Raw genomic sequence first — 13085 nt, forward strand, 5'->3', positions numbered from 1 at the left:
CTGCTTTATAAGAGAAGTCCTAAACCTTTAGATGGTATATGTTCCTGATTTTTAAAATCTTGGTATTTTAATTTATTTGGCTTTAATTTAAAAATACTGGTTTCTAACTTGTTCTAATTTCTGGAACTGCCTACAGACTCTGGAGAAGGTGGAGAAGTCTGATCTTTACCTTATGGACCGTGATTTATTGCAAATTATTTTTAGTTTCAGTAAAGCTGGGTATTCTCAACATGTCCCAGAAATTTTGGAAAAAATTACATACGAAAGAAGATATATTCCAGGTAGTTACTAAAAATTTATTTTCATGATTTTTCTAAAAATCTGAATTACAGTTCTTTAATATCAGGGTATTATACATGAACATAGGACTCTTTTAAAAGTCAGCTTAATAAGCTAAATAGCTTGAGTTAATGAGCACATCAGAATGTTTTGATTTGGAAGTGTTTCTTTCCTTTTTTTTAAGATTTTATTTATTTGACAAAGAGAGAACATAAGCAGGGGAGCAGAAGGCAAAGGGAGTCGGAGAAGCAGGCTCTCGGCTGAGGAGGGAGCCTAATGTGGGACTCGATCCCAGGACCCTGGGATCATGACCCGAGCTGAAGGCAGACATTTAACTAGCTGAGCCACCCAGGCACCCCTGGAAGTATTTCACTGTTATTTAGGCAGATAGTCCTTTTGGTGTTTGTACTTTATAAGTTTGTCTTTCGTAGTGATTGCAGTATAAAAATATTATTCAGTTCAGTAACAGAAAATATCTTTGTTCTCTTCCCAGATGCAATGAACCTCATTTTGCTTTTAGTCACCGAGAAATTGGAAGATACAGCATTCCAAATTTTATTAGCATGTCCTGTATCAAGGGAAGGCAGTCTGAGTGATTTTGGCAGTTTCTTTTTGCGACACTGCGTGACTATGGATACGGTATTCTGTCTGTTTTTACTTTGTAGACAGTGTAATAGGCAGTGAAGTAAGAGTCTACAAAATGTAAGACCATATTATGAGATTAGACCAATTATAAGCATTATGAAAACTTTGTTTCTGTGTGTAAGTTGATGAGGTAGAAAGAGGATGAGAGGTTCAAATTTTTCATCCCAGGAGTGGCAGAATGTTTGCAGAAGGTCAAATGGTAGGATATTTTTGGATCCAGCTGATGTGGTGTCTTTTTTTCCTAGCCTGCAGAGAAGCTGAAAGACTACTGCAAGAAGTTAAAGGAGTCCCAGATGCACGCATTTCCTTTGCAGTTCACACTTCAGAGCGCTTTACTAGCCAATAAAACTGGTACTATATTCTCATCATTAAAACTGATACAAATAAGTTTTGCTGAGATAGCTATGTAATATTTTATGGTATCTCTTGCAGATTTGGCAAAAGCTCTGATGAAGACTCTGAAGGAAGAAGGTTTTCCTGTCAGAACTCATTATTTCTGGCCATTGCTAGTGGGACGTCAGAAGGAAAAAGATGTTCAAGGTTAGGTTTTGCCTTTCACAGATTTGTAATGGTTCAGAGGTCCAGAATAGGTTTCTACACACATCTAATTGAAGTCTTTGGGAAGGCAGACTTATTTCTGAGTAGTAGATCTTCTGAGAAAATAGAATTGATTTAAATCACAGTCAGGAATCACATAAGCCTTTTTTTTTTTTTTTTTTTTTTTTGGAATATTTTATTTATTTATTTAACAGAGAGAGAGAGAGATCACAAGGAGGCAAAGAGGCAGGCGGGGAGAGAGGGGGACGCAGGCTCCCCACCGAGCAGAGAGCCCAATGCAGGGCTCGATCCCAGGCCCCCGAGATCATGACCTGAGCTGAAGGCAGAGGCTTAACCCACTGAGCCACTCAGGCGCCCCTCACATAAGCATTTTTAAAAACATAGTGGATTTCTTTCATCCTAATTTCACTACTAACTTATCTCTGATCTTGATATTCAAACTTGTGGGTGTAGTTTTAAGAAGTTCGTTATTTTTAAATTTTTCGAAAAACTCTTTAGTCTTGATTTTGCATATACCGTTTGAAATTAGTTTGTCTAGCCTTATTCAAGATAAAGTTATGCATAATCAAGCCATTTTCTTTGTGGACCAGTCTCCTTAACTGAGCCAACTTACAATAATAGGAAAGACAGCAAAACTTTTTTCTTGTGAAATGAGTGCTCATGACCTGACAGCCTGCTGATTGAAGGACAGAAATGTTCAATCTTTCAGGTTCTTAAGTACGTTTAAGCATTTAGCATACTTTCCCCTTGTACACATGGGATGCCTATAGGATATGAATAAGAATTGAACAAATATTAAATTTTAGAGTACAGTATCTAATTCTTTGGTTTGCATTATTGGTAATTCAGAAAGAGTAGTCTCATAAAAAGATGCTTTTAACAGAAGTACTTCCCCCTTGGGGAAACAAAAAATGGTCTTTTTCATTTTATCTCGCAATATAATGTGCTTTAGAATGAGATGCAGAGTTGTTAGTATGACATTGGGTGACAAACAAAATGCACAAACAACAAAAAAAGTGCTTTTAGCAGACTTTCATATTGCAATTTTATTTTAAATATATAGTCGTCTCCTGGTCTAAAGGAAATAGTGAAACAAGTATTCCCTAATTGTTTCTGGCTATAAAAGTCTCAAAATCCTTTTTAGAAAAATCTTTGTCAAAACAATATGCTAGTCGATTAACTCTTTGCTTATCTTCCAGTTCTGAAAGCTCCAAGAAGTAACCTTTAACCTAGTATTTTTGAACCAGAGAAAGTTTACATCATTCCATGGAAATCTCTGGGCATATTGATATTGTCCATTTTTACACAGATAAGAAAATACTTTCGAAAACACCCCCTGTTGAAATATTTGTCTGTTCATCAGGAAAATTTGCGTTCTTCAACCTTACAACTATATCTAGACTTCAGCTGGTTACCACATTTTTTAGCAACTTAGTAAACATGAAAGAATTCAGGTAATTTCTTCCGATAGTTGTAGCTGGAACTAATAGACAAGTGGGCTTTATTTTCAATCCATCCTTTCATGGAATCTTATCATTTAGATTTCAAGAGTGCCTTGTTGAAAGCTCACTTCATATTAATGAAACAACTGAGAGGGGCCAGAGAGATTTGATGACCAACCTTAGGTTCCACACTTAGCTCTCAGTTGTGCTGGGATTAGAACTGAGGATTTCTGTTCTCTTAGACACTTTTTTAAAATACCGGAACACCTCTACATTAAACATTTTTAAGTGTTACGCTATATTTATTTTATAAAAAGTCTTAACTAGTGTAAGTTAGATGCCGGTTTTTGCATTAAGGACATTTTAAAAAGTCCTGTCAAGTTTTTTAATCAGGGAAGGTTTTATCTGGAAAAACATAAAAACTGAGAAAGGTACAAGACAGTGCCAGTTTTGTTGTAGTTTTTGAAAACGAGTTTCTCCTTTGCCGGAGGCCCAGAAATATAGTTAAGTGTGTATTCTGCAATTTTCCTTCATGTAATAATAAAATGGTTCTACATATTCTATAAGGTTTCTTTAGGGTAAGGTAAGAAGGGCACGTTTTTATTAGTGCAATGAGCTTTTTTCTTCATCAGGGAAAAGTCCTATGTAAACTGGTAGAAAGAACAGAAGAAAATTAATGGCTGCTGTGATGGAGCTTGTAGAGGAGTTTCTTGTAAGGACTAAATAAAACCCTTCAGGAAATCAGAGACAGGTATTTAGAGGTCAGATCAAACTGAACCAAGAGTTTTCAGCAACATTGTGATGATAGCATACTGAGTTCTCGAACAGTTCAGCCATCACCAAGCCCTAAGAACGATTCTCCGAGCGACTTCCCCATGGCTTACTAGTATTTTTCTCTGGGGCACAAATGGGAAAGTCACCACTTACAATTTTAGCAGATTGGCCCAAATGAGAGGAAATAACCCAGAATGATTGAGGATTTACATCTCTGGGTATATTTGGAAGGGGTAAAATATAGAAGGAAGGACCAATATGAAAGCTTAAATGCCAGTTGAGTAAAGGGGTTGAATAGAGACTACTTCTCCAAAATAAGGAATTGCCTCTAATAGAGTGCATGCCCCGGGTAGAGCCTGAAGTCATGTGGAGTATCGCTTCTCAGCCTTTTGGCTAAGAGCAAGTGTAAAGTCATGTGGAGTAAACAGTTACAGTTGGTGAAAATTGTTGAGGTAAACCATTTATCTTTCCTAAAAGTTCAAAATTTTTCAGTTCTCTCTCTCTCTTTTTTTTTTTTTAAAGATTTTATTTATTTATTTGACACAGAGAGATCACAAGTAGGCAGAGAGACAAGGCGGTGGTGGGGGGGACGCAGACTCCCCGTTGAGCAGAGAGCCTGCTGTGGGGCTCAATCCCAGGACCCTGAGATCATGACCTGAGCCGAAGGCAGAGGCTTTAACCCACTGAGCCACCCAGGTGCCCCAATTTTTTCAGTTCTTATAAAACTTTTTGAATGGAGACTTTCCTCTAGATTGATAAACTTTTGTCATGACTGCCTTTGAAATACTTCTGTTAGATGGCTTAGTCTTAGTTTATGTTTTCTACATACACAGAAATTTGGGATCCATGTTTATATTTAAGTTAATATATGATTATTTTAGTCTTTTTCCTTTAAAAAGAAACACAAATTATATTTTTTAGGAGGAGGTAAGTATGTGAGATCAATCACGTTTTTTCTCCTTGTTGATAAACGTTTCTGTCTGCCTATGACTCAGCCAATTCTTGAAGTAAATATCTTTTATGCTCCCTCAGAATGCCTGAGGGAGTGACTGAACTGGATTAGAAGGTGTGGACCCAAGGTTTTCCTAAGCCAGCTTTAGCTTCAGTTAGAAAAAGACACAAGTTAAAAATGCTGGCAGTACAGGTCATCTAAATGAGCGGAATGCACTCCTCCCTTTAATACACATCATTGGAAAAATGATGAATTAAGAGAATAAAATGTATTTGGGGGCGCCTGGGTGGCTCAGTGGGTTAAGCCGCTGCCTTCGGCTCAGGTCATGATCTCGGGGTCCTGGGATCGAGTCCCACATCGGGCTCTTTGCTCAGCAGGGAGCCTGCTTCCTCCTCTCTCTCTCTGCCTGCCTCTCTGTCTACTTGTGATCTCTCTCTGTCAAATAAATAAATAAAATCTTTAAAAAAAAAATGTATTTGAAGCATAAATATTGGGGTGAAGTGTTTTGTACAGAAATAGGACTCTTTTATTTACAATCAATTTGTTGGCCTATTATCAAACATTAGAAAATCAAATATATATTTACCTTACTATGCTACATTTATTCTCTGTATCATCTAAGGAAATATAAAAAATTACTAGGGTACTTTAAGACAGCTAAGATATTAAGTCATTATTGTTATTATTAACATTTATTTAGTATTTTTAGGGTTTCACACATTTTTTTCCTTTAAATGATGACCCCGAGAGCTAAGTAGAGAGGTTTACTGTCATCATATATTATGGACAAGAAGCTTCTAAAAACCAGTTTTTGGTGGCATATTAAGGACTTGATCCCAGGTTCTTATTCCAGGAAAAAGCAGAGGTTTTTGCATATTTTGTGATGTTACAAGCACCTGCCAGCAGCTATGAGACTTGGTTTCTTATTTAAGGTATGCCTTTGGTCTTGGAGCACTCACTTTAACACTTCTGTTAAAATAAAGATTGTTGGACTCCTAAGACCTTCCTGGCTTGCTTTATTACATAGAGAAGTATATCACCCCGGTAGACTGACTTGAAAGCCTTGTTAATACAGTTGACCCCTATACAACACAGGTTTGAACTGCCCAGCTCCTCTTATACACGGAATTTTTTTGTTTGTTTTGGGATGAATACAGTACTTTCAGTTTTCTTTCTTTTTTTTTTTTTTTTTTAAGATTTTATTTATTTATTTGACAGAGATCACAAGTAGGCAGAGAGGCAGGCAGAGAGAGAGGAGGAAGCAGGCTCCCTGCTGAGCAGAGAGCCCAATGCGGGGTCGATCCCAGGATTCTGGGATCATGACCTGAGCCAAAGGCAGAGGCTTTAACCCACGGAGCCACCCAGGCGCTCCTACAGTTTTCTTAATAACATTTTTTTAATCTAGTTTACTTTAAGAATACAATATATAATACATAGAACGTACAAAATAAGTGTTAATCGACTGTGTTATTGGTCTGGCTTCTGGTTAGCAGTAGGCTATTAGTAGGTGAGTTTTTAGGGGGTCAGAATTTACATGCAGTTTTTCTATTGCACTGGAGCTGGCACTCCTAACCCCTGTGTGTTCAAGAGTCAGCTGTTGATACTGATCAAAACTAAGGTGGTACTACTATTCTTTTTGTTCAGTGTGTTCTGTTTTTCCTCTTGTCCTCAGCCTTCCTCTAGGCCTAGGCCACAAGAATTTCTGCCTGTGGGTAATATTTATAATTGTTGGTACTTTGTTTCTGTCCCTTCACTAGGCCTAGACCCTTATAGGTCAGAAAATTGTTCCATTCATTGACTGACTTGACACAGGTTGATTTGCTTAATCTAACACTAGTGGCAGTTAGGAAGGATTAAGCCAAGTAGTGTGTGTGTGTGTGTGTGTGTGTGTGTTTAAGATTTTATTTATTTATTTGACAGAGAGAGCAAGAGAGGGAACACAAGGGCAGTGGGAGAGGGAGAAGCCGGGTTCCCTCCAAGCAGAGAACGTGATGCTGGGCTCCATCCTGGCACCCCGGGATCATGACCTGAGTCAAAGGCGGACGCTTAATGACTGAGCCATAATGACTGAGCCACACAGGCGCCCCAAGCCAAGTGTTGTTTGATAAAGTATCTAGACGGCACATTTCTGCCATATTGCTGTTTCAGATGTGTAAGCTAAGAAATTGCGGCTCAGAAAGGTGACATTACTTGTTCACATTTTGCATTGCCATTAAGTGCTAGAACAGGGTTGAAAGCTAGGTCTCATTAAACTTTTAGCTTTTTTTTTTTTTTTTAAATTTTTAAAATTTTATTTATTTATTTATGTTTTGGGTATTTCACTGGAGAGTCTTACCAGAAACATAGCTACTTACTTTATACTGTGGTCATGAAAGCAATCATTATTGGTGAGGAAGGACATCGAGGATATTAGATTAAACACAAGTCTATTACAGGTCATTGAAAAACAACTACCTATATGCCCTCCTCTCAAGTACTTAGTAATCTTTGCATATGAAGAAGAGTGCAGTCTGATTTGCCATTTTTTACAATAGTTACCTGTGTTATTACTAGTAATTTTTAGTGAATTGTTAGAAGAATACTTTTACTAGATTTTGCTTTCAAGTATTCTTAGGCTTGTTGGACTAACTTAATATGCATATTCTCCTAAATTTATCACTAAACATGTGCTTTGTCTTTTGAGGGTTTTTTTTTCCTGTATTAATATCTTAAGAAATATATTTAAACATCTAAGGTTTTGAAGACCCATTAGGTGATTTTAAATATAATAAACTGTTTACCCTGAATAATAATCTGAATTTTATCTTAAAAAATGTTCAGATATTCATAACGTAGTCACCCTTGCCTCTGTATTTCTGTGTGCAGCGGGAATTTTACAATCAAGTATTTGTACTAGAGCTCATTATGTAACAAGTTTATAGAAATACATTTTTTTTTTTTTTTTTTTTTTTTTTTTAAAGATTTTATTTATTTATTTGACAGAGAGAAATTACAAGTACACTGAGAGGCAGGCAGAGAGAGAGAGAGAAGGAAGCAGGCTCCCTGCTGAGCAGAGAGCCCGATGCGGGACTCGATCCCAGGACCCTGAGATCATGACCTGAGCCGAAGGCAGCGGCTTAACCCACTGAGCCACCCAGGCGCCCCAGAAATACAGTTTTTCTGTGGGGGCTATGATAGGGTAAAAACAGGGACTTCCAGGGGGAAGCTTTGGGTTTTTTTTGTTTTTAAGATTTTATTTATTTGAGTCCCCGCTCATCCTGCCCTCTGCAGCATTTATTGGGTCCAGTTTTCTTATGTCAGAAAATCCATCACTGCTCAGAGCATGAGGCATTTTGCTTAATTATTTTAGACTTTCTTATGGCTGTCATTTCTAGAATATTTCCTTAGCAATTGTTACTTAATAGATGAAGAAAGGAGGAATTAATTTCATTTATCGTATTTCCCACTTCTGTTGCTTTTTTGCTTTCTTTTTTAGACAAACAAAATGAGTAGTTTTTCGTATGTTGTGATTCAGAAAGTAAATGAACTGAACTTTCTGATCTTTTGTTAATTCCAAGTGCTTCATCTGTGTGCTTCTAAATTTAATCTTATAGGCGTAATTGAAGTTCTCAAAGCAATGCATGAAATGGGAGTAAGTCCTGATCAAGAGACATATATAAATTATGTGTTTCCATCCTTTGATAGTGTGAGGTCAGCTCGTGCTGTTCTGCAGGTAAGTATAAGCAGGTGTGGTTTTAATTTCATAATTTAAGAGAGTGATTTCCTCTTTCATTAGTGGTAACCAAAAAAAAAGTCGTTAAGCTTACTAAAAAATGGTCATTGTCTATATAGAATTTTCTAAAGCTTTGTAAAAATACTGGTTAGTGTGAAGTCTATAGTGGTTAAACTTAAAAAACTTTAAAAGGTAAAGCAGCATTTCTTGTGTGTTGAAAGACGATAGGCCAATAAACGGGGGAAAATGTAAATAAAACAATAGATGTTCCTTAATCCCACTCTACAGTGTAACTGCAGTTTTCATTCTTTGGTCTTTACTTTTCACTTGTATATGAATTTTCATAATATACTCTTAGTATATGTACTACTCATTTTTTTTTAAAACACTCTTTTGTTTGACTCCAAGGCATTATTTTCCTACCCAGCATTTCCTGTTCCCATCAGAATAGGCAAGGCATTTATGAAGGGTCACAGGAAGAAACTGACTTGGAGCATGTATTGGATCAGCAAGGGTTGTACTTTCCACTTGGAAAACAAAATGCTGTACAATTAGGAGCAATGTGGCAGAGCACCAAACACTTTTAATAAAAACTGCTTTGTTCAAAAGATCTGTTTCCTAGGTGGTTATTCACATAATGCCTAGATTTTTCTAATATTTTTGGAGTGTTCTTTTCTTTCATTGAAATAATTACATAATTACAATCCTCTTAAAGGCAGAGTATATGTCTTGAGTGTCTTTTACTTCTCTTCCCTAAGTACTTAGCGTATTTTGAGCCTGTGCTATACATATTTTACTGTTAAAAATTATATTTAAAAGAGTAATTTTCCCACATATTCTTCTTTCCCCAAAACCTGCTTTTTTTCACTCGGCACTTTCTATTACAGTATGTAATTCCACCAATTATTTTTTATGGTTGCATGCTGTTTTATTGTATGGATATACCATAATTTATTTTTAGTTATTGCTTACTATTGATTGGGTGGTTTTAAATATTGTGCTATTATACAGCTTCAGTAAATGTGTTAGAACTGAATTTTGGCTCAGAAACTTAAGTTACTAAAGAAGTGATGATGTTGGGACATGTGATTAACCATTTGGAGTTAAATAAAATTAAAATTGATCTTTACCTCACTGTATGTCCCAAAGTATCACTTTAGATCAGTGCACTGTTTGTTGTGAATGAGAGATTTGTTCTAGGGCCTTCAATAGTTAACTTCCTAGAGGGAAGGCATTCTAAGGGTAGCATATTATCTGAATTTGAAGATAAGCATTTAACTTGGAATGTTGGAACTCCATCTTACAGTTTTTGCTAAAGTTCTGTTATTCAGTTTACATATTGTTCTAGAAAATTAGGTTTTTTTAAAAAGGACAGATTATCAAAGAATGTGGTGATATAAAGAAATGGGAAAGCGCGTAATTTGGCATATCAGGATTTTTGTAGCTGAGGTGTATTATCACTGAAATGTGCTTTATCCTTAGGAAAATGGATGTCTACATGAAAGTAATGTATTTTCACAAGCTGAATTGAGAAGTGAAGCAATTAATGGGAACTTAGCCTTTATTTTATCATTTTGTAAGTATGAAACATTAGCAGTAAACCTGACAGGTATTGATTTCAGTTACTCCTAAGGGCATACAGGGTAGTTCATGCTCTCGACACCTACCTCAGGGAAGGTCAAGGTAACTTTATGTGGTTTTTATATATTTTGCTTAAGTTAGACTGATAAGACTGTTGATGAGTTGAACTTGTGGATAATTTGGAAATAATTTTAAAGTTAAAAAGACCTAACCAAAAGTCAGTTTAGCCGCTGATTATGGGACCTGGAACGGGTCGTTTTGTTTCAGTTTCATGAAATGGGGATAGTTACTTATCTACCTTGTGGGAGTCCTTGTGGAAAAAAGAAAACATTTGAGCTATTGTTTCTGAAAGTGTTTTCTAAACTAATTCCTATTATAGCCACTGTTACATGAAGCCCATATCCTAGTCCTCATTAACCAAAACATAGCAGATATTTACTAAACACTTACAAATGCTGTGGTGCTTTATAGTCCTCATCACGTGTCAATAAAATTAGCTACACTGATGAAGACGGGCAGAGAGAGGTTAAAGGATTTGGTCAAGGTTAGTGATTGAGTGAGAACCAAGGTCTTCTAATTTTAACCTTATTGTTCCACCCCTACTACAGTTTACTAAATAAGACATTTCTTAAAGTCTTCATTTTTGAATACATCTATAACATTACTTGACTATTTTTCTAATCTTGTGAAAAAGATGTCATTTAAAAACAAAACACACAAACACTAGTTTCCAAACTCCTGAAATGTTAGAAGTTAAGCTCAGATTAATGTGTACTCAAATTGTATAGGTGGAAGCATTGTAAAAACCCTATTATTGGTATTTAAAATGGTTCATCTTAATATTGTAAGGGAAGGGCGAAGTGTTCAGTCTGAAAAATGGTGACTGTTAGAGGTTACAGTTATTTGAGTTAAAGGTTGGGTTTTAATGCCAGCTGCTGTCTGAGGATATTGATTTTGCCTTCCACTCAGAATAATATATAGATTTGCCTTACTGACAGGATGAAAACAGAGGCATTAGCAGAGGAATCCGGGTGCACAAGGTGCATACACAAGAGCTGCCTTTTCCCTTTATCATACCATCCTTTGCACTTCGTTGTCAGCCTTGATTTTTCAGCCTTGTTTGTTGCTAAGGAAACTAGATGCTTTTTGTCAGCAGCCTTCATCTTGCTGAGATGTTTCTGGTCACCTTTTTAATGATTAAAAATTTGACAGTATTCTGTAAAATCCTAATTTGAATAGTATAAAAATAACTTTTTAAGAGATTATAATGTTTTAAATTTGAGAAAGAAAAATTCCAGGAACTCTAAAGAGTACTTCAGACTACTCATGTCAGTGCTGTCCCCTCCTGCTTTGAGTTACAGGTCTTTGAAGAACAGTTCTGTAATTGTTGGTATTCACTGTGAGGCAGCTCCTAGGTAGGCACTTTTGGTTACTACCTCACAAGGAATTTCAGGTGGTAGAAAAGAGTACTGGCTTATCTTGATCCAGTTTGTGCGGTAGTAGGAAACATTTTCCCACTTGGGTTTGTAGGCTTGGAAAATTAATTTGATTAAGCAGAGTAGAGGTTGCTGAAAGACACGTAGTCATGTCTACTTTAAAGTTCCTTGAGTGAGTGAATGCTGAACATTAAAAAAATGATTTTTAGATTTTCAAGTGCTGCATAAAACTGCTGAGAAACTTGTCCTCTCTGTTCAGGGATATAACACTTGATCTAAAACAGTTTTCCTTATGTGTGTGAGTTAAATTTTTATTCATATTTAGGAGAGATGAACAAATACTCTTAAAATCCTCTGTGATGTTTTCCTTGAGCTGTTTTTTTTTGTTGTTGTTGTTATTGTTTTAAGTTACCCAGGTATTTTAATCTTTTCTAAACTATAATCTGTTTTCAGAATTTTATGTGTACTATGACCTCCTCTGTAATTCTATCCATCTTGGATCGTTTAATAGTCATATGACATGTGAAGAGATTAAATCGGTTACTTTAACATGGCACCATTTTAATACAATGACAGGGAAAAATAAAATCAGGAGATGCCTACTTTGATTTTTGCTCTTGCTAGTTATGGTAAGGGTTACATGAATCAGGCCTATGTGGTAAGGCAAATCAGGCTTACAGTGTCAGCTTTGAAACATACAATATAGAGATTGTTAAATGACAAAATGAATAGTACAGCAAACAGATACTTAGAAAAGTGAAAGGTGACTAAATCAGTTACACAACAGAGGTAAAGACTTATTATGACTCTGGGTTGTCACTCCTACATGAATGAAGTCATTGATCATAGTGGACGGTGGAATGACAAAGTATGAATGGTTCAGTAAGACCCACTGCTGCTTTGGGAAAAGAACTTTTCTCCTTTAAAGGACCGAAGTCCTGTAGGGTAGTTAGTCTCTTCCTTCATAGTGCCATGTTGTCTAATAACATACAGTTTGGTATGTGTACCAGACCGACTCTCAATGTGCCGGTAGATGATTAGATATTACCCTTTATACCAAAGAATATTTATAAATTCAGTAGTTGTATATATTCATGAAAATGAAGTAAAAATGTTTTTAAAGAGTAGCTTATATTGCAGATATATATATAACTATTATCTAATTAATTTTGTATAAGAACATTTCCATTTTAAAAGTAAAATTTCCAAAATGAAAATTAAAAGGTTACGTGTTTCCAAAGAAGTAATAATTTGGGGGGTTTTGGTCTGGGTTTTAATTATGATCACTTTCTTTTGCAGTGGAATCAAATACACAGCCTTTGTCATTCTCTTCTTTGAGAGGCAGTCTAAGTCTAGGCTTTAGGAGGTAAGATGATTACCTTATTATATTATTTACCTGATTTCTCCTGTTTTTGTGACCTCTATAAGGAAAGATTTAGATATTCTTATTTTCCAATATACCAGCTGCCTAAAATAATGATATCTGTGTTATTCTTCCTACCAACTAGTTGACTTGAATGTAGGCAGTCTTTTATATCATCTTTCCAAAAAATACCCACAAATTTGGCAAAATCTGTGGTTTGAAAATGGTGGGTTGGAGTTACAAAGTTGTATGTGTGTTTGATTGTTTTGAGTATTTAATTTCAAGGTAACTTCAGTCAGTGTAATACTGCTGTCTTCCTCTTTGTGCTCAGGGGTGTTAGTGA

At 36.0% G+C, this 13085-nt stretch overlaps 1 protein-coding gene across 1 annotated transcript in view; it reads left to right on the forward strand.

The window, feature by feature from the left end:
* LRPPRC (leucine rich pentatricopeptide repeat containing) overlaps positions 1-13085 on the forward strand; it is a 106509-nt gene that overhangs the window by 20428 nt on the left and 72996 nt on the right. The window contains exons 8-14 of the mRNA XM_032351881.1: positions 137-281; positions 773-918; positions 1170-1275; positions 1357-1464; positions 8244-8362; positions 9845-9938; positions 12679-12745. Of these exons, the coding sequence (XP_032207772.1) occupies positions 137-281; positions 773-918; positions 1170-1275; positions 1357-1464; positions 8244-8362; positions 9845-9938; positions 12679-12745 (785 nt within the window). The remainder of the gene's footprint in view (positions 1-136; positions 282-772; positions 919-1169; positions 1276-1356; positions 1465-8243; positions 8363-9844; positions 9939-12678; positions 12746-13085) is intronic.

Source organism: Mustela erminea, chromosome 7 (genome assembly GCF_009829155.1).
Source record: "Mustela erminea isolate mMusErm1 chromosome 7, mMusErm1.Pri, whole genome shotgun sequence".
Lineage (NCBI taxonomy): Eukaryota > Metazoa > Chordata > Mammalia > Carnivora > Mustelidae > Mustela > Mustela erminea.